Source organism: Hemitrygon akajei, chromosome 3, assembly GCF_048418815.1.
Source record: "Hemitrygon akajei chromosome 3, sHemAka1.3, whole genome shotgun sequence".
In the NCBI taxonomy this organism is placed as follows: Eukaryota; Metazoa; Chordata; class Chondrichthyes; order Myliobatiformes; family Dasyatidae; genus Hemitrygon; species Hemitrygon akajei.
Window position 1 is genome coordinate 142964337 of NC_133126.1, and position 26048 is coordinate 142990384.

General features: G+C 37.1%; 1 protein-coding gene and 1 long non-coding RNA gene across 3 annotated transcripts; both read right to left on the minus strand.

The window, feature by feature from the left end:
• Nucleotides 1-13365: 13365 nt before the first annotated feature.
• LOC140724074 (uncharacterized) lies at nucleotides 13366-14624 on the minus strand. The gene is made up of 2 exons (XR_012098033.1): nucleotides 14386-14624; nucleotides 13366-13511 (listed from the first exon to the last, which is right to left on the minus strand). It is a non-coding gene; the product is annotated as an uncharacterized lncRNA (long non-coding RNA).
• Nucleotides 14625-15654: 1030 nt separating this feature from the next.
• shox2 (shox homeobox 2) lies at nucleotides 15655-24990 on the minus strand. Of its 2 annotated transcripts, none has more exons than XM_073038574.1 (5): nucleotides 24387-24990; nucleotides 21892-22094; nucleotides 19554-19611; nucleotides 19114-19202; nucleotides 15655-17078 (listed from the first exon to the last, which is right to left on the minus strand). In XM_073038574.1, the coding sequence occupies exons 1-5, from the start codon at nucleotides 24631-24633 to the stop codon at nucleotides 16800-16802; spliced, it is 876 nt and encodes a 291-aa protein (XP_072894675.1). In that variant the 5' UTR covers nucleotides 24634-24990; the 3' UTR covers nucleotides 15655-16799. The 2 variants fall into 2 exon arrangements, with proteins under 2 accessions (XP_072894675.1, XP_072894667.1); XM_073038566.1 differs by having other exon boundaries at nucleotides 21886-22094.
• Between the last annotated feature and the right edge of the window lie 1058 nt (nucleotides 24991-26048).

Below are 26048 nucleotides of genomic sequence, written 5' to 3' on the forward strand. Positions count from 1 at the left end.
CAACTCTAAATAGCATCTAATGGTCCCAGTATCTTATCATATTTAATGCATTTTCCTTGATAAAGGTACAGGGACTTACTTTCATTTCCCTTTTATAAGCACTCCTCACCATAATTAATCATGTACTGTCTTGATTTGAAAGACACTCACTCTCACCTCAATTCTTTAGTCCATGTTTGAACAAAGACTCATGTTTGTCGTGAGGGTTACAGCATAATTCACTGGGCACTGCTCAGGTGAGCAAATTATCAATTAGTAATGATACTTGATAACAATCTCAGTGATGACTCCTTTCACTTTCCTGATGATTGGGAAAGCCTGATGGGGCATAACTGACTTGGTTGCATTTGTCCCACAATTCATGGTCAGAATTTGCCTAGCAATTTTCTACATAATCAATTGTAAGTCAACGTGGTAGTTGTATTGCAGGTGTGTTTAGCTCTGGCACACAAATCTTCGGCAAAATAGCAAGGATTTTGTTGGGAACGTATTATTAGCTTTGTCAATGTAGCAGCCATTTCTTTATTTTATATGAAGAAAATCAAAATAGATGAAGACTGACAAGCAGATATGGAGAAGTTTCCTTCTGTGAGAGAATCTAGACCCAGGGTCATGTTTAAAACAAGAGGTCATCCAATTAAGACATGGATGAAGCAATTTTTTTCTCTCAGAAGCTTTGAAACTTTCTTACTCAATGGGTGGTTGAAGCAAAGTCTTTGAATACAATTAAGATAAAGGGAGATATTTCTCAATAAGCAAGAAGGTTAACAGATACTAGGGACAGGTGAGAACAGGGAGCTAAGAATCAAATTACAATAATTTTATGAACAGTGAAACAACTTCAAGGGGGTCAAATGTTTCCTTAAGTTCATGATTCGTAAGTTTGTATTTTTTCTTTATTTACACTACATTTTTAATCACTGCTGACTGAAGGTTTAAACTGATTTAATTCTTATTTTTCAGGATTTAGTTCAATGTGCCAATGTAAACACAGAAAAATTACCTGAGTGCAGAGCTTTTGAACTGGATGCCTTTGGACAAATTAATATTTCACTACTATTCACCCAATGGCAGGTAGGATTTGTCCCAGCATTTAGCTTCAATTGTTTGGAGATAGATAATGCACCTCAGTAGAACTGCAAGGAAGAACAATGGACATAGGCATTGCTGTAATTTTAAGAGGTATGTATGTATATAGTTGAATTGAACACATTACTTTGTTATGAGAAAGAGTAAGAGGAGAGTGCTAACGGACATTTATTCAGAAAGCCACTACAAACAGAATTGCTTGAAAGGTGATTACTATGTTGAAAGACTTATGACAGTCAATTTTGCACAATTGCTCAAAGCTGTCTAATACCTACCCACTAATACAAGTTCCAGCCCACAACCAGGTGCATCCAACTGGTGCATTCCCAAGTTATATCAGATTTTAGACATGAGTTACTGAAGTTATCTCAACATAGAGGCATCATTCTACATGTACTGAAACGTGTTGAGTATAAGAGTTAGGAGGTCATGATATAGCTATACAAAACTTCAGTTAGACCACATTGTGTGTAGTTCTGATCTCAACATTATAGGAAGAATGTAGAGATTGTGGGAAAAGTGTTGAAGAGCTTTACCAGGTTGCTGCCTGGATTGGAGGATATGAGCTAAGAGGACAGGTTTTATAAACTTGGCTTTGATCTTTTTGGAGCATTGGAGGCTGGGGGAGGCCTGATACAGATTTTCAAAATTATGAAAGGCATAGATAAGGTAGACAGGTTCACTGGAGTAGAAATAACAAATACCAAAGGAAATGCATTTAAGTTAAAGGGGGAATTTAATGGCAACATGAGGAGCAAATATTTTTACACCAAGATTGCTCAGAGCCCGGAATGGATTATCAGGGGTAATAGTGAAAGCAGACAATATGGTGGAGTTTGAGACTTTTGACAGGTGCATGGATATGAAGGGCATGAAAGGATATGGATAACAAACAGGAGGACATTTAGTATAAATTGGCATCAAGATTGGCACAACATCATGGGCTAAATGGTATATACAGTCCTGTTCTCTTCTATTTTCTATGCATGTATATGCATTATCCTATACATATATAGTGTATTTATAATGTATTCTGCTGCTGTTACATAAAGCTAATTTATATAGCACTTATTTCCTGCGGTATGTACAGTATGTATGCCTATAATCATAAACTTCAACTTGTAATAAACTTGAACTAATGTGCTCAAGTTACAGGAGCATTCAAAATTCTCACATCTATGCAAGAGTAAAGTAATTTTATTTAAAGTGTTCACATGACTAATGTATTATTACAACTTACTTGAAGCATCAAGATAGTACATTTGATATCAGCCAGTTTTACTCAAAAACTCATACACGTTCTCCTGTGTTGTCATTACGTATATTAGTCATAACATTTCCTGAAATAAAAACTATCAAGTCACAAATACAGAACCACCATAGCTAATTAACATTTCATTTCACTTTAGGGTGAATACAACTTTAAAATTCAAATGTATTAATTTCAATTTATATTTAACATGTGGCCACTTTTTATCTGGAAATAAAATATTACTATCAATTAAGCAATGCTAAATGCTTTCAGTTAAAATATGCTGCAAAGTATTTAACAACTTAAGAATTGCATACAAACTAAGAAATATATCTCCGATCTCCTGGGAATCAATTACTGTATAAAAATGAATTTGTAGAAGAAATCAAATTTTTTTTAAAGTTAAACTTCACCACATATCAGTGATAGGAGTGTGGAATACTGTGTATTTTGTGGGAAGAATTGGGAAATATAATAAGTCAAGGAATGTAGCATAACAAACTGAAATTACTTTTTATGAGAAGATCCTGTTTTCCATTCTTTGCATCTTAAAGTATATTATACTATGAGACCAAAGAGCACTTTCCCTCTCAACCCCATTTGCATGTCTTCTCCCTTTAACCGCTTTTGCTCTCACTAGTCAAGGGAAGTCCTACAAAAGGTGGTGAATTCGACCCAGTACATCACCGTTAAAGACTTGCCAATCATTGAGCACATCTACGTGAAACATCATGATAGGAAAGCAGCATCCATCATCGGAGATCCCCACTACCTAGCTCATGCTCTCTTCTCACTGCTGCCATCAGGTAGAAGGTACAAGAGCCTCAGGACTTGTACCACCAGTTTCAAAAACGGTTAATATCCTTCAACTGTCACGCTCTTAAATAAAGTGGTATAATTACACTCTCTTACCCCATCACTGAAATGTTCCTCCAACCAATGATCTCACTGTAAGGAATCTTTATCTCATTACCCAATGTTCTTGCTGCTTATTGCTATTGATTTATGTTTGCATTTGCAGTTTGTTGTCTTCTGCACTCCGGTTGATCTTACACTGATCATGTTATAGTTACCCTTCTATGGATCAGCTGAGTATGCCCACAAGAAAACAAATCTCAGGGTTATATATGGTGACATATATGTACTTTGATAATAAAAATGCATTGAATTTATTTTTTTAACCTTGAAGAACCTAACAAACTCTGCTTTAAATATACCAATAACGTAGCACCACAGCTGTTAGTAGGATGAACTCCACAGATTTACCACCCTCTGGTTAAAGAAATTCCTTCGCATCTCTGTTCTAAACAGACGTCCTTGTATTCTGAGGCTGTGCCCTCTGGTCCTGGACTTTCCTGCTACTGGAAACATCCTCTGCATGCTCACTCTGTCTAGGTCTTTAAATATTCAGTAGGTTTCAATGAGATTACCCCTCCATTCTTCTAAACTCACAAGGGGTACAGGCCTAGAGCTATCAATTGCTCCTCATATGTTAACCTTTTCATTCTGGTATAAATCTTGTAAATCTCACCTGGACCCTCTCCAATGTCAATGCATCCTTTCTTAGATATGGGACCCAAAACTGCTCACAATATGCCAAATGTGGTCTAACCAATGGCTTTAAAAGCCTCATAATTATATTCTTGCTTTTATATGCTAGTTCTCTTGAAATGAACTTTAATATTGCAACTGCCTTCCTGACTACTATCTTAGCCTTCAAATTATCTCTTTGCACTTTTAATTTCTGAATTCAGAATCAGAATCAGGTTTAGTCTGACTAATATATGTTGTGAAATTTGTTATTTTGAAGTAGCAGTACATTGCAATTCATAGTAATAAAAAAACATAAATAACAATTACAAGTATATATTAAACAAATAATTAAATAAGTAGTGCAAAAATAGAGGGAGAAAACATTGAGGTAGTGCTCATGTATTCATAGTCTATTCGGAAATCTGATGGTGGAGGGGAAGAAACTGTGCCTGAAACATTGAGTGTGTGTCTTCAGGCTCCTGCACCTCCTTGTTGATGGTAGAAAAGGGTGTGTCCAGGTTGATGGGGGTCATTAATGATGATGCTGCCTTTTTCAGGCATTGCCTTTTGAAGGTGTCCTCGATGCTGGCGAGGTTAGTGTCCATGATGGAGCTGGCTGAGTTTACAACATTCTGCAGATTACTCACATCTGTGCAGTGGCCCCTCCATACCAGATGGTGATGCAACCAGTTTCACTCCTAATTTAGAAAATTGTCAGTGTCTTTATTTGCTCTATCAAAGTGCATGACGATAAGCTTCCCTACATTATATTCTATCTCCCACTTCTTTGCACATTCTCTTAATCTGACCAAGTCCTTCTGCACAATCCCTTCTTCCTCAACGCAGCCTGCACCTCCACCTATCTTTGTATCATCCACAAACCTGGTCACAAAGCTATCAAATCTGTCATCCAGTTCACTAACATATAACATAAAAAGTGGTGGACTCAACACTGACCCATGCGAAACATCACTAGTCACCAGAAACCAAAGTCAAAGTAAATTTATTATCAAAGTACATATATATCAACATATACAACCTTGCGATTCATTTTCTTGCAGGCATACTCAATAAATGTATAATACAATAATAAGCATAATAGAATTAATGAAAGACCACATCAACTTGGGTGTTCAACCAGTGTACAAAAGACAACAAGCTGCGCAAATACAAAAAGAAATAAATAATAGTAATAATAAATAAATAAGCAATAAATATTGAGAACTTGAGATAAAGAGTCCCTGAAAGTGAGTCCATAGGTTGTGGGAATATTTCAATAATGGGACAAGTGATGTTGAGTATAGTTATCCTCTTTGGTTCAACTGCCTAATGGTTGAGGGCCAATAAATGTTCTTGAACCTGGTGGTGTGAGTCCTGATGACAGCAGTGATAAAAGTGCATGTCCTGGGTGGCGGGGGCCCGGGTGATGTTTGTGGCTTTCCTGCGACAATGTTTCATGTAAACGTGCTCACTGATGAGGAGGGTTTTACACATGGTGGACTGGGCTCTATCCACTACTTTCTGTAGGATTTTCCATTTAAGGGCATTGGTGTTTCCATACTTGGCTGTGATGCAGCCAATCAACAACATCACACATCTATAGAAGTTTGCCAGAGTTTTGCTAACATGCCAAATCTTCACAAACTCCTTTGGAAGTAGAGGCACTGCCATGCTTCCTTTATAATTTCACATTTGCTGGGCCCTGGGGAGGTCCTCCAAAATGATAATACCAAGAAATTTAAAGATACTGACTCTCTCTACCACTGATCAACCAACCAGAAAAGGCCCCCTTTATTCCCATTTTCTGCCTCTGCCAGCCAGCCAATCTTTTGACCATGCTCGTATCTTTCTTGTAATACCATCGGATCTTATCTTGTTTATCAGCTTCATGTGTGGCACCTTGCCAAAGACCTTCTGAAAATCCATGCTGACACTCCTTTGGAATGGTAGAGCAGACTTGATGAGGCAAATGGCCTATTTCTGCACTTGTCTTTGATCTTTCTCTATTCTGTCTGTTATATCCTCAAAGAATTCCAACAGATTGGTCTGGCAAAATTTCCCCTTAAGGAAACAATTCTGACTTCGGACTATTTATCATGTGTCTCCAAGTACCCCGAAACCTCTTCCTTACCAATAATCTCTAACATCATACCAATTACTGAAGTCAAGCTAATTGGCTTATAATTTCCTATCTTTTACCTTCTTATAGAGGGCAGTGATATTTGGACATTTTTAGTCCTCTGGAACCATTCCAGAATCTAGTGATTCTTGAACAATCATTACTAATGCCTCCACAATCTCTTCAGCTAGCTTCTTCAAAACACTGGGGTGTAGTCCATCTAGTCCAGGTGATGTTCTGGCATGTCGCTGGTATCTTCTGCAGTGAAGACTGATGCAAAACACTTATTCAGTTCACCTGCCATTTCCTTCACCTCTCCAGTATCATATTTTAATTCACAGCTTTGAGGCTTAAAAGTTTTCATGTTCACAAATAGTAGTTTGAGGCAGCAAAATTAAGTAACTCTCAGAAGTGACTAAGTAATACAGACCAAGTGCCCTGCTATGCAATATACTTAATAGGTACCTAAAGCAAACTGGTGTGCAGCAAATTTTCAATATATTCTATTACCGCCCCCCCTCCAACACATAGATAACCACACAAAATTATTGTACTCACATCTTGCTAAGTAAGTATTTCTGTGTGGTTTAAATGTCTATGTTTAACTTACACAGAAAGGAATCCTCTGAAGAAGTGTTTACAATGATTACATTCTTCCATTTGAACTGGCAGATAATAATATTTGAATGCATCCTTCTTATAAGTTTTATATTTCCAAAAAGGTATTACAACTGATAATCTCCAGTTGATAAGAATCAGCAAAAATAAATGTGCACAGAAAACCTTGCAACATAGCTTGGAAGGACAAGGCAGAGAGAAGGGACTAAGGGTAAGGACATCATTTGGTAGTATGTAATATGTTCTGGTGACACTAGCTAAGTGATCAAACTGTCATTAAATAGGCATGTTTGGGAATTTTTCAGAAGCAATTTAGTTTGTACACTATACCCACATTTTTGCTCAGAAATACTCACCCCAAAGGCTCTTTCATGACTCAGTTCTCAATGATTAATAAAAAAAAAGGTTTGTCAGTTGTTGGTGCATCAGATAGCATCAGAAAGAATTTCAAAATATGTTTCAAAAGTTCCTGATATCTGCTAAGCATTCCTCAAATTAGTACAATTATGATTGTGAAATGGTAAGAAATTGAAAACAATAACGAAAAGTTATTTTTTTAAACAGGGATATACCCCAAAAATGTGCACTACCAGTCTTCAGGTAGTCCACTAGATGGGGTGGTTTGCAAATGGCTGAACGTTCCATTTGGGAGGAAATATCAGCAGAAGTATTATACTGCACCAAGATGCATTGATGTAACATGAAGAGAAGTTAAATACAGTATTAGATCAAAAGAAAAAGCTTATAATGTTGCTAATAAGAGCAGTACACCTGTGGAATGTGAACTTTCAGATTTCAATGAAAAGAAACCAAGAAATTAATGAGGAAAGTGCTAAAGAATACAAGACTAAACCAGAGGAAAACATTTTAAGAGATTCTATGGATAAGTAAATAGAAAAAAATTGACTAAGGTTAATTGGGATCTCTCACAGACTGAGACAAGAGAAATTAAACCAAGGAAAAGAGAAATGGTATTGAAATTAAACATAACCACCCTAAAACCATGGAAAATAACAGGTCAAAAGAGGAATCCAAAGAAATTAGTTAGAGTAAAAATAACTAGAAAAATTGACAATACTGAAAACCAAATCCCAGGATCTGATTGCCTGTATTCAATAGTTTGAAAGTGGTGGCTTTGGATTCTGGAACAGTTCCCACCAACTGGAAACTTGTAGGTGTGACCTCACTTTAAAGAAAGAAGAGAAACAAAGAAAACAGGGAATCATAACCCCATTAGCATGACATCAACAATGGGAAAAGTAATAGAAACTACTATTCAGGAAATTATGGCAGGGTGCTCTGGTAATAATAGGATCGGACAGAGTCAACATATAGCAGATATTAAATGGAAATCGTGATTAATAAATCTACATCAATATAAGATTGCAATTAGAAGAAACCAGTTCTTGGGGTGTTTTTAACACAATAGTTCTTTTTTTGATTAGAGGCACACAACAGAATTAGAATGTATAGGGTTGGAGTAAGAATTGAACCTGTGGAGCAAGAACTGGATAACAGACAAAAGAAAAGAGTACAACAATAAATAGAACATTTTTGAGTTAGAAGAACATAAATGGTAGTAAACCCCAGGTGTTCATTATCTATTTATCATATATCATTTTTCAGCTTTTTTACCTCAGGAAGGATATAGTTGTGACAGATATAAAGCAATTAAGCTTCATTAGTTTAACTTCCAAAACTTACAGACTGATTCCGCAGACTAGGTCTGCACTCAATAGGGCAGAAAACAGTTTCTGTGTCTCCACCATACTCAGTGGAGTTTAGAAGAATGAGAGATGATTCCACTAAAACAAAATTCTTAAGACATGTGTTGACGTTTTCCCTGGCTGGCGTGTCATTAATCAGAAATCACAACTTCAAGATAAAGGGTCAGACAGTCAAGTCAGACAAAAGCAGAAATTTCTTCACCAAAGCAATAGTGGATCTTTGGAAATTCTCTACTTACAAGCATTGTAGAGGTTCAGTTATGAGCATATTTGGAACTAATATTAAGAGATATTTGAATATTAAGTGTATCAAAGAGTGTAGGGATTGTGCAAATAGTAAATACACAGTCCAGAGAGATGTATGTCCCAAGTCAGTCTCAAAATTTCCAACCGTGGATAACATTAATGCCATTTTATCACATACAGTAGTTTATCCCATGGCTATAAAGAATGAAAAATTTTAATGGTATTTAAAAAATTACCAGATGCTTTAAAAATAGCCCTGCCTGAAACAGTATTTACATTAATTTTATACAGAGAAAAATAATCTATGTATCTTGAAAGAAAAATCAAATTACAAGTTGCATTAAAACAGATATTCAGTTCTACAGTTTTCCAAAGAACACAGTTTCTATTCCTGTCTGACTGTTAAAAAGTACCATTTATATCATCAAAAAATTATGTATCATTTATTATCTATTGCCTCTACCAGTGCCATGGTAGCATAGCGGTTAGGGCAACACTATTATATGTCGGGCCATTCTGGAGTTCAGAGGTCAATTCTGGCATCATTCTATAAGGAGTCTCTGTACATTATCCCTGTGGAATGCATGAGTGTCCTCCGGATCGTCCAGTTTTCCTCTCACAGTCCAAAGAGAAACTGGCATCCTGTAAAATCAAAATAGGTCATGGAGTCAATACTAAGACCCAGGACATGTCCAAATTCTTAAGGGGAATGCCCAGTAAAGCTAGTTTATGGTACACTTAGAAGCCGTGTATGACATGTTGATGGAAGGGCCATTGTGGAGGCAATCTTCAGAAATCCTTTTTAAACTAAAACTTTTCTCACACCCTGTTGTAACACTGTGGTACTCATGCACTGAGGTCTCTAACCAGCACTAACTGTCATTTCAAAAAATGCTCTTTTGAAGAACTGGTACAGGAACAGAGCAATTTGAAATTGTTTGAATTTACTCTTGTTAGAGATAGGCACATGTATGTGAAACTGAGGGATTCCTAACTAAAGCTGGTGTTATTTAATGTTGGCAAGGAGATATTGTATTCATCTTTTTAAGTTAAAAGTGTTGAAAACATTGCCTTCTGAGAAGAAGATTTGAGCAGCCAACTTTATTTTAGAAACGCAGATTTTCTGAAAAAGTCTGAAATAGTTCATCTCTGAAAATAATAGGAGTGCTTTCAATACATTTTCTAAAATAATACGTTATATAAAAGTTGCAGCCAATACTTTTCAAATTATCAAGGTGAACAAAATCATTAATAAACGTCAGGAAAATAATTGTGAAGCAGGTTATAAATTATGCTGCTATGTAAGGAAATGTCATTCAAGAAGCCCATAACCCTGTTGTGGTTTGGAGGCTTGCGTGCCTCAGTGATCCAAAAAGCAAAGCTGGCTGGAGTCAGGGCCATATGCTTTGGCTCTTGGCTGGGTAATCCATGCCAAGCAGGTCAAAGAGTATAGGCCACTGGTCCACCTCTCCTCCAGGTTCAGGGGTTTAGCTCAGGGCTAACAATCCTGGCTGGTTAAAGAAATTTTTTACGGAAACTGGAATAACAAAAGAATTTCATTGTTGCCTAATACGCTATCTGCATAATGGGCAGTAAAAAACAAGGAAATGTGGATTAGGAGATTACTTTATCAAAATCCAAAACTGAGACGGCTATTCTTCTTCAATGTTTATATTAATATATATCTGTATATCAGCATTGGTTTCAGCTCTACATTTATTACCTTAAAGATTTTTAAAATCAGTTTTAATTATTTTACTCTAACGAATCTTTTGGTGTCTAGAATAAAGCCCTCCCAGGCCTCAACCCAACTGCAGAAACAGCACTTTAGAATCTTTCTCTTCAAGATATGATTTAGCACTTGAAAATTCCCTTCCCTATCAAATCCTCATGCATGGATCTGAACCACTAAGGCGTGAGCAGCTAATGAGGGAAAATAGCAGTGATGGGAAAAATCAATGAGGTAATAGCACCAATAATGCAATATATGATATTGAATGAAGGAAGCATGATAAATGTCCAATATCAGCACACTTAACACTGTTTTAAAAGTAATTATATATTTAATTTTCAAAAACAATCCCGAGAGGAGGATCAAAGATTGCTTCTTAATAATTCCAAACAACAATTTGCTGCCTATCATATGATCTTGAGAAATCAAATAAGCTTTCAACAGATAGTCTGCTCTGTCAATGGTTGTCAAGCTTTCCTGATCACAGTAACTTTTTTCCATATTGAATAATAATTATCAACAGTCAGACTCAAATGTGACTCAACTAGGGATGGGATAGTGGCATAGGTAACATAGCTACTGCTTCACATCACCAGAGGCCCTGGTTCAATCCTGAACCAGAGTGTTATCTGTACGCAGTTTGAACTTTCTCTCTGAGAGTGCATGGGTTTCCTCTAATGCTCCTGTTTCCTAGCATATGCAGGGTGGCAAGTCGTTGAGCCACTGTATGTTGTCCCTTGTGTGCTGGTGAATTGCAGAATCTGGGGTGAGTTGATAAGAATGTAGGGATAATAAGATAATATGCTTCATAGTGTCAATGGGTGTTCCTGGTGACGAATCTCTCTGTGATTCTAATTCCAGCATGCAAGCACATTCAAAGCACACAGCCAAGTAAGTCTGCTCATTAAACTCAGGTGATCCGGGAGAGGTCAGTTCATGAATCTGAGTCAGTGGTAAAATCTGAATGATCTCAGAGATGACTAAGATCGCAAGGAAGAGAAAGAAAATAAACAGGAATGCATATCTGGAGACAGCCTAGAACAATGAGTGCAGGAAATAGTGCTCACACCAGTAAAAATGTTAAGCAATGAGAGGATGGAGATTTGGATGGAACTCTGGACTAATGAAGAGACAGAAGGTGGTAGGGACAAAGGGTAGAGAGCTGTATCTTTTCAATGGGGAAAGTACAAATTTCGCACTAAATCTTAACCCAGATGCATTAGAGTTCAGAATGTATTTTAGAAATGATCTTCATCAATTTTTTTAAAACTTGGCTTTCCCTGCTCTGAGAACTACAGAATATTAGAATCAAGAACACAAATCTCCTATAACTGAGTCAGAAAAACATGATTTCCTCCACCACATTCCTCTTCAACTGTTCATAGCCTTAAATTTGAAATATATCAAGTACCTTCCTCTCAAACAGACACAAACATTACTAAGCAAAATAATTTCTTCTAACATGTATAGAATTTTATATCAAAGATAATAAACCTGTAAAAAAGCAGTTCCATTTTATTTTATTTATGCATGCTGATCTGGATATCTCAATGTTGCAAATTTTCTTAAATTTAGCTACAATAGATCAAATGTTCCAATTTCAATTCAAACATTTTAAAAACCTAAATATAGTAAAGCAAACAACATTTTATACATCAATTTATATTTTGTAGATGGCAAATGTTCTGTTCCACAGCAAAAGAGGAATACTCATAATATTTGTAAACAAATCAAAAGAAATAATGATCCAGCATCCCACTGGATGCATGGTCTGGAGAGGGAAGTGGAATGTTAACTTATTTTGCCCAGCAGGAAATCACATTCATAGAATTAACATGAAATTTACACATCTCTGCAACAAAATCAGGCAGGTATGAAATGACCAGCAGATTCACCCCTTTCAGAACCCACCTCCTCCCGTGTGTGTTCTGGAATACACAACTAATCCATTAGCATATGCTTTATAACCCGTTTTGCTCCTCCCACAACCCCATCATTTCTAATACAGATCTTAAAATATTTTCTCACCTAATTACCTGTTACTTAACCAGTCAGCTGTTCTTTCCAGTGTGAGACCAATTACAATTACACAAAATGTCTAAATAACTAACATATTTTTCAAGTGAAAATAACTAATAATCTCATGTTATCAGCTCATCATATGAAAAGCCAAATAAATTATCCTTTTCCAGCTCTTCCTGAGATATCCGTTAACATAGATGTCAGTCTTCAACTAATGAGCCAAGCCAAGTTTTACCAAGATTTAGCAGGATGTGTTGTAGCTAAGGATTTAGTATCATTCTAGGTGTAGTTTTCATGACTTATGCTCCTTGTCACGCAGTTCAAGTAGTTATATGCTACTTACCAATCAGTATTGCAATCAGGCTTGTCTTGCTCACAAAACAAAGGATGATGGGCTGATTGGTATTGGGTCACTAATGGTATACCTGGTTTCTATGCTATCACTCAGCTCCAAACTTAACCACAACCTTTCTTAAAAGAATTCCAGCTGAATGTAATTAGGAATGGTTGTCAATGTCATATTTCAATATTTAATTGTGTACAGTACCAAGGAAATAAATAGGTGAATTGGGAAAAATCTTCAATGGTTGAGATCATATCAAGTTAGGTGCTACATAACACACTCCAGTGATTCACTGCCAAAATCCCTCAAGACAATGCTTTGGATTCACCTAAAATCCATTGCTATACTTTATATTCAACCCAAAGTCATTCTGGGTACTGCAATGGTATTGTCTGGTGTTCAGGTCATGGTGCAAGACCTGTCTCTGTTCATACACTGCAATACCTGGGGATCATCAAGTCTGAACTAATAAATGGCAATTAATTTAACCCATTTCCAACAAGATACTGATGCTAATGATACTTATAGTGGACTGAGTCCCCGGTCTTTAACTTTGGGGGCGGTTGGGCTTCACCATTTATTAAGAAGTTTAAAGTGGATTGAATTGTACCGATTGGTTTACAGCAGCGGTACCACACAGTCACTCCACTTCGTTAAACTTCCTGAAAATCACGTCTAAGAGTCCATTGGAATATTCTTTATTTGTCCCGAAGTGTGCAACAGCAATAAAGGGTTACAAACCGCCCAGCATTAAGCATATGATCGCCATCAACCTCTCAAAGTAGCTTTTCGCTCTTCCACTGCCATATCATGAATGCAGTGCGTCACATCTGCAATAAAAAACAATCTCTTAAGTTTTCACAACTCATTAAGAAGTACTCAGCAACACCGACAAGACTTTAGTTTCCACCACTCTGACGACATTACGATTATTACAGACAAAAAACAAGACACAGGGGAGACTGCAGATGATGGAAACCTGGAGGAGCTCAGCAGGTCAGGCAGCATCTATGGAGGGGAACGAATAGTTGACGATTCGGACTGTTCATTTACCTCCGAATATGTCGTCTGACCTGTTGAGTTCCTCACAGCATCGTGTGTGTTCCTACATACAAAACCATCGTTCCTGGTCCACCCCGTGGCGGGGTATTTACAAAGTTTTCATCCACACAGTCCGCTACTCGGCGCCAAGCAACGCCGGAAACACCTTACCTGGATCACTGAGACCGAAATTACTGCAATATGCAAGAAATTCTGGCCTTGCCGCCATGATTTATTTAAATAAAAGAGAGGTGTTCTACATCTCCAACGTGTCTTGTATTATAATTGCAATTATACTAATCACTCTCTGCCAACTGACGAGGGGCAGCATAGGTATAAATGAGGAACAAATGCATCGACCCCGTATGGAGGACAGAAAATGCTACAGAAACCCGGCCGGTCCGGCAGCATCCGTGGAGGAAAATGAACAATCAACTTGTCGGAACTACGTTAGTCGATTATCGCCCATTTCACGAAATTAGAAATGGCTCACTGGCTGCGGAGTATGACAGCCAATTCGGCGTCATGGCAACTTCAAACAACAGGCAACAATTAACCTAGATGGATTGAGCCGAGGAGTTAAGTACACCCTCAGAACGACAGAACCGGGGTCAGTTGCAGGGAGGCCCCATACGAGCATACAGTCGGTGTAGAATTTCTTACCAGACGTGCCAGCTGCTCCGTCCAGCTCGAAGGCCCTCCAGTGGCTTTGCCCTTCCAGCTGCTGCAACCTCCTCCCGCCGAGGCTTCTGGAATCGAGAGCTCTCGTTGCCCAGGTGAATGTGTTGCTGCTCGCGCCGTTTCTGCTCCTCATTGGAGTCGGCTAGGTCGTTTGATTCTAACAAAACTCTTTAGAAAACGCAGCTGCAAAATTACTTTGGAAACCCAAGGTCCTCATGGCATCAGACTGTACAGCGGTGTATCAAACACGTGCCCGCCTTAGGTCGCTCCACCTGATAGGACACAGCAACACAGGATCAAATCAAATCGCTAGGCAGTTCTGTTCAAGCACAGGTGTGTCCATACCCGTGGTATTTGTCACCTCAAAAGAAAACTCAGTGGCAGCTGAAAATGAGTTTACAAGTGGATCTCAATACTAATATATCGTAATTTTCCAGCGTTAGAATTTATTGTTATCTGAAGGCTGATGTTGAAGTAACTGATACAGGAGTTTTTTTTCCCCCTAATAAACTTCTCGAAATTAGATTTAAGAAATATTTGTCTTGGAATGCTAATAATGCCTCGTAACATTTTGTTCAATTTTTAAGGAACCTTTATTTATTATTCTCACAAATTAATCCAATTGTAGATTTGATTCATTAATCATAATGTGGTGAGAGAGAAAAAGTAAGTTTCTAGTTTTTAAATTAATTAGTACAAACGTTTATGACGTAAAATTATAGTCGTTAAAATATGCCACTCTTGTCCCAGCGAGCACTAGTATTGAAGTGTATTGGTCCTGCACATCTTTATGTGGAATAAATGCTTTCCTTTCTTATTTAATTTGAGACGAGTTGGATAGACTGATTTTATTTTTTTACGCGCCTACCCTTCAGAAGCTTTGAGCTGCATATTAATTTCGAAAATGTTAGTCAAAAACAAAAAATACACAATTATTAGAATATTCTGATTTGCCACTGCTAAACACTTAAACAAGGAAACCTTTCATCTGCATCACTGAAGAAATTTTCAACTCGTTGTATTTTCCTGACCCTTGTATCCAAGAGTTGCAAATACTTGAAAATCCTGTTCTATGTTTGCTACAGCAGTTTTAATAAAGCAAATCTTATTACTGACCCTGCAACAATGTTTGAAATGTTCTCAAAAACAAATCAAAAACAAATGCAGAATCCACTGATATTGCACGCAAATCATAATTTGGTAACAGAAGTAAGAAAAGTGTGAAAGAAAAAAAAACAATGGCGACTTCAACATATTTTAATTAAATATATAAAAGCATTTCATTCTGACTTGGCACTCGTTGCAATATATGCAAAATCTGATCGATATCGTCTGATTTTCTTGAATCTAATTCATTCAGATTAATTGCAATGACATTAAACCGTAGAACTGTACAATAGAGGTTTTTCTTTCTTTTTTAGAGTCATCGTAGAACACTTGTACAAATAGTCTGTTCTCTTTATTATAAATAATCCAAGAATGGCGCAGCATCTATGAACTGAAATACATCTTTACCTCCGGTCTCTATCATGATGGCGGGAAAGGACATGATTACTCTGAGTAATATCCCTTTGCAATGAGCTCTTCAAATTCTGCTGTCCCTTGTGAATCATGGTTTCAATGAAACCAACACTTCAAAGAAACATATTCCATAAATATCTATGTGAAATGAATTCCCACAACAGCACAAGAGAAATATTTATGAATAATAACACATATGAAATAAAATTAAATACTGACAGTCTATCAGTCATACACAATTTAACCAAAATAAAACTTTGTTCGTGTATTAACAACTGTTTTACACAAAGGACCGTACCTTAATCGTAGGGTTTAAACTACATGTGTTTACGGTAAAATGTATGATACATAATTTATATCTTTTGATCTAAAACAAATAGACATCTAGATAGAATTGTTATTGTTGTCCGTTATTTCAGTTATTGTAAGGACAAGAAAATAGTACATTGGAAAATTCTAAAATGAAACTCTCTGAAATTATTTTCTTCACACTTACATAAACAAATGTGTCCTACCCAACATAAACCAAGTGCAATTCTGATTTAAAGGACATAGGCGTCATTGAAAATAGTATAAATATACATGCAAGTGTAATTCTTTGCACTTCATTTGATTGTTCACTCTTGACTCTCATAAATGGTTCACTCATACAGTCACGAAATCCAATTACCACGATTGTGTAATGTTCCAGTAGTGTATTGGAAGCAAAAGTAAGCGTCAGGATTTCCATTCTACGAGAGGCCAGCCTCCATGGATATCAAGTAAATTTGTGCTAAAATGAATTCGCAGAAAGCTCACTTCCGAACTTTTTTTCCAGCTGCGCGTCGTTCCTCCTTTGGAGGTTTTGTCTTTATACTTGAAAATTGCTTTTGAGATCACAGACCTAGTGCTGCGGCGTGTTTTTTTGCTTTGAGTCTCAAGTCTGCGATGCTGGAGTTTTTACTCGTGGTTTTGGCCGCGGCTGCCGCTGCCACCACGGTAGCAGATTCTGCCAAGGTGGCCAGGGGCAAACCGAAGGGCGGCGGCGGGAACATCATGTAGGGAGCATGTGCCGCCAGGTGCGGATGGAGGTGGTGATGCGCGTGCGCCACGCTATCCAACTGCAATTGCGCTTGGACTTGAAAGGACAATGGCGTCATGTTGCAATGATTCTCCTGAAAAAATAATGAAGTAGAAGCCTATTGAAATATCAATTACAGACATCATAGTTGTCAATAAATATCCATTGAAGAAATGAAAATATTCCCAAAGGTGTTAGACATTAATCAATGGATAAGAAGGGAAATGAATGGTTAAATAATGTTGGTCACCTACTGAGGTTATAGTTTCTCAACAAAGTTTCGCAATCCAGATGTGTGAAGGCTCTGAAAATAGTCCTAAAACTATTAGATCCCTTCACACTTGAATACTTGGTAACTGCGAAAATAAGGACTTTACATTGTGACCAAATTAGACATATGACAGTTACATGATTTTCACACCTCAGAACTAATCAAATAGAGAGTAAAAAAGAATGTTCCTGTTGACAATTGTTCCACCAGCCGACAATATTCAAGGGCCAATATTGGGAAATGACCAGTTACGGAAAATACCCAATTCATTGCAATGCAATGATCTCAATTTGTCCAAGAATAAGGAATATTTTATCTTTAAATAACGGTTTAAATGCAGCAATGAGTTACGGAAGGCTCTTACTTAAACGCACCTGGCTATGCGGAGATATTTAATGAGAAATTGGTTAAAAACAAAAGATTAATTTCTGCTATTGTAACAACTTCAGGCAGATGTGCAGGAAAATGTTTCGCTTCCATTTTCACGATTGTGAAAATCAGTCGATGCTTAATGGTCTTGTATAAAAATATCGTTATTGGAGGAGGGAGGAGTAAACTGTTACCCAGGAATGCTTTAAGATGAAGTTTAATCATAACAGATAGCTGAGGAAATTCAAGCCCGTTGAACTTATCAAACTTGTCTCAATACTTCACGAAAGAATGGAAGAACATATTCTATTCCAGCAAGAACTTTGATAGATTATACCTACTTCAGTTCGATTTAACTCATCTCCAAATTAGCATTAGAATATAAGTTTTACAATTGCTGGAGAATTGCAGTGGAACATTTGGAAAATAGTCTGTCAAACTCGATTGAGGACTACTATTCGAATAGCTAGATATGTAGGTCGAGTGCACGGAGAATCGTGTGGAAATACGAACGCTTACTAAATCAATACTGCAGGGCGAAGTGAGAAAGTACAAAGAAATAGATCAGCAGGAGCCAACTTTCGGTAAAATCGAGTTGGGACACGATTCAAATTTCTATTTCTACTGAGCAAATTCTAATTGAAAATATCTGGATGTTGTTGAGGAATTAAGCCCATACAGTCAATGCCATCGTGAATACATGCGCAGTTTGACTCGAAAATGTCACATCGGGCGAGGAGCTCAGCCAATATCGGCAGTGAGGGCGAAGATCAATCTGCTTGTGGGCGGAGAGAAAATTGTACACATCCAAACAAATTAATGGTGGCTTGGAAGTAAACTGAGCTAATATTGGAATATTATCTGCCGTGTGTGTTTAAGATGTTTTAATGCAATGGATAAAACTTTGAAATATTCAGGTATAGTGAAAATAGATATTGTACAGGGGGTTACTGCGAAATATGCTGCCATTTATATTCTAGTAAATAAATCAGACAAATGGCAAGCAACATGTTGTTCTTCGACCTGGGAATTCTTTCTCCAAGTCGGGCAAATGAAGAATGGAATGACATGTTGGTCATTGAAAGCCCTGAGGAACACCGATCCATGTCGCAGTATTAGCAGTACTTACAGATAAAATGGCAGAACACGATAAGGGCTGTTCAGTAATAATCAACCGTAACTAGTTTAGCTGCTAAAATATTCAACTAGCTCGAAAAATCTATAGATTTTTCCTACCCTCAACGGTTATTCGCCTCTGAAACCACGCCCAATTGAAACCAGTGACGTCGCCTGCTAATTATGTAATCTTAGCAATGATATGAAAAGTTGTTCTGGAACATTATAATGATCATAGCTTTAAAATTACCTGTATCCAATGGTATTTTACTTTCAAAACAAGTATCATACAAGGAGTATAAGCAATCTACAAAACAACTTATATATCACGTACGATTGTCTTATGCAGTTCGAAGTGAGTACTATTACTTGCCTGTTGAAATGGCATCCTCAAAGCTCCCACGTTAACGTATGGTGCGACTCGACAAGCTTCAAACTGACTAGCGGTTCCAATAAGCACACCTATAGCAGGAAACTCCAATCAATGTACGTTTTTGCCTCACAAGAGGGCCCGATAGCTCTTAATTAGTTTGTGCAAATTTTCGTACAACGATCCCATTATTATGTTGAAATTAGCGTTATAATTTTGCTTAAATCCATGTTTCTTAACACATGAATAATGAATGAACAGTGGCAACATTCACTGGTTTTGTTCTCACGATCCCAACCACCCACTGACCCAGCGTACGGACAGAAATGCATCAGAGTAAACTTGGTTGGAGACATTGTACACGTGAAGTTTACAACAATGCATTGAACCGCACGTGTCAGAATATTAGCAATGATTAAGATTCTGTAATTTAACATGCATACCTTTATGAAGTTGATTCTCTTGTTTTCGACATTTTGCTCTTCTGTTCTGAAACCATACCTATAGGGCAAAAATGAAGTAATTGTATGGCAATGATTGGCAGCTGCATCTCAGATGTAGGAGTTATATTGTTCAAACTGACAACTATTCGATGCTATATCCCGTCGGACTTATTAATTATTAATGTGATTGACCTCGTTTATTTTAATTATCTGACTCTTACATACACGATGCATGGCAATATCTTCGGCGGGGGTGGGGCGGGGGGGTGGCAGAAGATATGCAACCAATCGAAAACATATTAAATTGTCTGTTCCTTAATATTTATTGGTTCGACAAAATATTTTATGCCCTATCTCTAGTAAAGGTTATAATATCATAAGAACCAAGTACAACCCCGTGATAACTAACACCAAAACGACAAAGGACTTGACGTTTAAGCAAAGAGCTCCTTCTAATAAGATTTTACTTATTAGTAGACCAAAATAAGTACCCGCAAGAAAAAAAATGCCTTCCTGATAATGAATAAAACTGATACCTGGTAATTGGTATTATTCAAGAAGTATATAAAATACAGTGTTTATTCTTTTGTTTATTATAGCGAGGCAACATACGCTCACAAAGGAAACATTAAAACCCATACAATAAATACCGCATTAATATGTTAAGCTGGTTTTCAATTCTCGGATGAAAGTCTGGTGTTAAATAATGCATGTACTATACCGAAATCATTTTATCTGGACGTAGCACCACATGAACAAGTTTCCCAGAAGCATTCATGGGCAGAAAAACAAAACTTATGTGCATTTGGAATTGTGAAGCCAATTTTACGTTATGTCGAATAGCACTTAGACGTGGCCTTTAAAAAAATACTATTGTTGTGTTTAACTTGCGGATTTAATAACGATAATGAAATCAAACACAGTTTGATGCATATAACAAATATTCAATCTTCTGAAAAGCTTTCACTATACTTTGTTGGAGTGACTCATAATCGATACAACATTCTGTAGTCTGTGACTAAAATATCATCAGAATTTGGACAATGGAAATCCAATTGTTGACCTTTTGTAGCAACTAAAGTTAGTATTCTTCGGTTCTTCAAGAACGACTGACTGAAAAAAAATCTAATTTACATTATTTCTCAAGTTCTTTAATTGTAAATTAAAATAGAATTTAATTGTCTCTGAGAACAAAGGATGGTCATATAGTCAATGAAATTGATGAGAACTTCAGGTGTAATATAGATGTTACAATGCAACAAAATGTTATAGTAACGACCAGAGCTGTTCAAGAGAATGGGAATAAATGACGCGAAAGCCGTTTTTAAAAATTGCTACAAGCCGACAGCTGCCATTGTGTAAAAGTAAAAACAAGTTGTGTACTTTGAAGGACATAGAAAAATTGTTTTAAATTCGTATAAAAATATGCCACTTGCTGCCTTGTATTTATAATGTGCATGATAGACAGTCCTGAGTCGAGTCGAATTGGCCAGTGCAGTTCTCTGTAAAAGTCCGAATAAATAATTTAATTGAAATGTTCGTGGCACTAAGCTACTTGGTATTGCTGCTACTAAAAACATTAATTATGTTTCATCACCATTTATGACGCGATATTGAGAAATCGTTTTAATGAACTCGAGTCAATGGAAATCTGTTAAGTAAATGTTATTATATGCAGAGAAGCCATTTCAAGGAGTACGCAAATAATCATACTAGCAATGATTTCTTCACTCTTCGAACGTTCTTGAGGCAGCTATCTCCTCCCCACCCCCCTCCCCCCTTTTGCAGGTCTGTTTGATGGTTTTTGAACACTGGTCGATTTGTTCAGGTCAAGTTGCTGCTAAGTTTACCTCGTTATCGTATTACAAGCTGGAACCCCCCATAAGAATACTATATAGCTTGATGCAGATGGTACTGTAACAGAGGGCGCATGCTGTAAGTAATTTCCCAATGGCAGCTGCCGCTGCCGCTGGCCTATCAACCACAACTTCTCTGAAACTTCTAGTAAATTAAATATCAGTTCTTACGACGCAAACCTATTTAATTCATCATAGCCGTATGCAGCGTCGACATCTGAAGGACTACTTATGTAAACATAAATCATCTCCTTTATGCCCTGAGCCTGTTGTTGTGCAGTTGCCTAATTTGTTTCCTTTGCACGTAAACCCGAGTGCCTTAGAACAGTGTTTATTTATCGCAGAAGTGCAAGTGTGTTTTAACATAGATAATGAAATCACTCAACATATTAAAGCATTTTGGTGCCAAATTAAACCGATATTTGCTATATTCTAAAATAGCAGAAGGGTGTGTAAATAGGGAATATTTGTCTTACTTGTACCCTGGCTTCTGAGAGCCCCAGCCTCTGGCTCAGCTCTTCCCTCATAAATGCATCCGGATAATGAGTCTCATCGAACAACCTCTCGAGCTCATTTAGCTGTTCCAGTGTGAAGTTAGTCCGACTTCGCCGTTGCTTAATTTTTGTCTGCGCCTCCTCTTCCGCTGGTTTGGTGTCTTCTTTTTTCTCTTTAATGTCGCCACTTCCTACAAATGACCATTGCACGCGATAATTACTGGTGTGTTTTGCCACATTTATCGATAGATATAGTAATCGATAAGAAAGTTTGAAACGAATATCTCTAAAAAGTTAACACCGCCATAACAATCAGTTCGAATCTCGACCATTATAATAATACAAGGTACAATTAATGGTAAACGTAATTTAACTTCTGCCCTTGCCAGCGAACTTGTCATTGGAGCGCGTACGTTTATCCCACCATAACGAAACAACATTTAATAGCTGGAAGCCCTGCGTTTGTGAATAAAAGCTCTTTTTAATTCAAGATGATTACGACCTCTCAAAATGATTCTTACTTTCATAATTTTCTTAGTCGGCGACTCGCATAATGATAAACTTCAATATTCAGTGGCGTCGATCCGATTGTGTCAGGATATAACAATAGCCAACACCTTTCAGTATTTACGCTCTGTATCGCTTTTAAACAATTTGATTCAGAAAATTGTGCCACTGCACAGAAAGAACGCATAATTCAAATATGTTGAATATTCTAAATTAGCCATGATACAAATTCACAGTGTACTGTATTTGCTCTTTTTAAAATTCTGCTCGCTCATTCGCCCATTATCTATCAGGAATATTCAGGTGCTGTAACATGCGTGTGATAACAAAGGACCAAGTTTGAGTAGCTGAACTGTTAGGTTGTACTAAATATAATTAATAAACATTTAGTGGCGGAGCTTCCAAATATTTCGAATTTAGACTAGATTTTTTTATATAGTAACGGAGATGCAACAGACAGCGGGCTCAGGCACTCGGTTAATGACAGAACGGGCAGCCTGACCAAATTAGACACATAGGCAGTGTTCAAAGTCTTTTATATTTAGGACAATACCTACATTTTCAAACCAGAATACTTTGAGTTAGAAGAACCTTTGTTAGAATTCCCCAGTTGTTCGCATTTTAGCGGCTCGATTTGTTTGTAACGAATAAGAAATACAACTCATTAATGGTTACTGTGTACCAAGTACAATGTAATAGCGTGAACTCTGGAAACTTAGACAAGTGTCATTATTTTAATTGTCTTGCGAATGCGCAATACATTTCTTTTGTTAAATTCATTTTTTAATGAACAAGTCAATGCAATCAAATACAAGTGTACATAAAAAGTCCCGAAAATGAATTGTGTCAAGCATCATCGTCAACGTTGAAGCGTGAAAACATCTACGCTACACGAGACAGATTAAATGGTTCGTTTTTTGTTACAATTTATTGCAAATACAGATGAAAAGAGAAAAGAAAATCGGCTTTGCACCAGTATGAATGCTGATTGAACACGTTATCTGCACCTTACGTTTACTGTATGAAAGAGGGCGAACTCGTTTTATTTAACAATTGGAGTCTCATTCATTATCGTAAATAAATGTATCAAAGGAAAGGCTGCAAAGTGATTAAAGAAACGATTATACTTAGTGAGGCGAGTGATTCAAAATCTCCACTGCTGAAATCATATGCAACCGACCATTTAATAGTTTGAGGCAAGGCAATACTACAATATTCTGTGAAATATAGGCTGCAAAGTGTTGCGAATAGTTGTGTGTTTGCAAAGAATTAACCTTTAAAATGGCATCATAGATAACTAACAGTAAAACCATTACTGAACGATGCTCTGGAATTGTGTTCTGATCTCGGCAAATAAAACAAAACTTAGCAACCGTGTCATTGGAAACATATTAAGATCAGTTCCATCACTGTCATCTACCTATGGCTAAACGGCTATAAATAGCAAACTACTGCAACTGGCTTTGAATGTGCCTTTTAAAACACGTCCATTACGTTATTTTCAATCTCAGCAAATCCTGCCGGTTTAAAACTGATACTAAGGGAAAAGGCACGTTCTTTTAAAATCAGAAACCAGCAGAAGCTGTTAAGTTTTACAGCACAATTAAAATTGATTGAACTCCTTGCGTCACCGAATCCTCGGTAAACATCCTCGCAGTATTATCCGGGACACATTTCGTGTCCCTTATCGATGTGCAATTTCCACTTTTTAAAAATCATTGATTATGTAGTAATTAGTCGCCCTTATTATAAAGTGACTATGATTTACTGCACCTGAGTTATGCAAAGCTGCTAACTTAATAGTACAATTGACAGCATTCGGTAGTTTGTTCTAAATGTGCTTATATCCTTTGATTTTCGAAACTAGAATGATATTACTGAAATTATCACAAAATAAACCAATCTAATATTGATATTGTGCCACGCAGGTCATACGAAGTCGCGATGGTATCTCTGAAATGTTAAGGTTTGTTTACCCGAATCAGTTAATTTCGGAGTGCCGCTGTCCCGCGGTCTCTCTGGCCCGATCTCTGGTTCGCTACTTGGGGATCGAGACACCCCACGCTGTGCGCTGATTACTTCATCCCGGCTTCCTTCACTCAGCCCCGGCTCTCGAGCTCGCACAGGCCCGCTCTCAAGAACTTCTCTGTACGTGATCCCATCCTTCCTTTCTTTCACTTTTTGATCAAAAGACTTCGAAACAAAAGCTGTAAGTTCTTCCATTGCTGCTCTGAAGAATATGACCCTGTCTTTCTTTTATTCTCTCCAATACATTAACCGTACAATATTTCTCTGTGGTATGTCGTCTTGGAGTTGAAATGCAAACCCGATCTTCCAGAATTCGGCTTGCTCGGAGATGTAGATCTAATACTGATGCGCTATTGAAGTCAGACTATTTATACTTTGCAATGCTTGCCCAGCTGCGCCCCTTGTACTCAGCAATTACCTCCCCTTGTACTCTTGATGTGTCCCCACTCCTGGAACAGAGTTATCATCAGCCCCTGGGCTGCAACTCATACCTAGCGTCTGCTATTGGCCATTAATCCACCACTGACAAGCATTCGTAATTAATTTAATTAGCGAGTATTACTGCTATTGTTATTACTTAGCTAAACACGGGGGAGCTGGGATGGCACCGGGGTGTGGCCAAAAAGAATGACACATCGGAGAGCGTGGTGACTGGATCGTCCCCAAAAACAAGCGGCTTTAAACACCAAAACACGCTAAAATCAGGTAAACTTTTTGATTTGCTTAAGGTAAATCAAAATAGTATTTACAGCTCACATAATATTTAATATTTCAACAGATCATTTACAAATTTAATATGATAAATACACATACATATTTTGCTGATGGTAAATTGTGAAATATTTGTTAATCTGTTCTCCACTTGAATGGTGTTCTAATTGGTTGAAATGATTTACAGACGTTTTGATGGTCAACTTGCTTTAGATGTAAATTTGCATTTTAAATCATTTAAATTTACTATATGACCATATTATTCTTCCAAAAAGAACCAGGCAAAAAGAAAATTAATGCGTCACTTAAGTCACCTCTGTGGTTTTCCTCGTGGATGTTTTAACCATTTACGGCCGATATGGTACGTGGCACCGTGTGAATAAAAGACACTTTATTATGCCTGATGTATATTTTTTGAGAGAATCGCTCACGCATAGTTTTGTTCCTTGCAATCTAATTCTAGCATCCGCCAGCAAGTGGCTTTATACGTTGTTGTTTACCCTATATCCCCATTTCTTCCTATTTATAGGAGGAACTTTATACCTCATACTTTTATGGTGAAAAAGAATATATAATTCGGCGGCATGTAAATTAGATCGTCAACGAAAATAAATATATTCATATATGCAAAACATTGAAATGGCATTTTAAAATACGTTAAATTGCTTAACGTAAGTAATCCATGTTACTTTGATGTAGCATTTTCACATAAGCACAGTGAATGGTGTCCATGTTTTACTCAGTCTGTAATTTGATCTGCACCTTCAGCAGTGCCGTCTGTTCAAAAATATTTTACTATCGTTTAAGATTACACTTCACATGAATTTTCCGGGAAGATAATTAATATTCATCATTTAAATAGATTACATACAATTTACCACATATTGTTAATCAAATTA

Excerpts from the sequence above, each read along its gene's own strand:
- shox2 (XM_073038566.1), bottom strand. The coding sequence starts at position 24,633 with ATGGAAGAACTTACAGCTTTTGTTTCGAAGTCTTTTGATCAAAAAGTG. Across the intron at positions 22,095-24,386 it reads TCCGAAATTAACTGATTCGG|GAAGTGGCGACATTAAAGAG; the intron begins GTAAACAAACCT and ends GGTCATTTGTAG. Across the intron at positions 17,079-19,113 it reads TGAGGATGCCATTTCAACAG|GAGAATCATTGCAACATGAC; the intron begins GCAAGTAATAGT and ends TTATTTTTTCAG.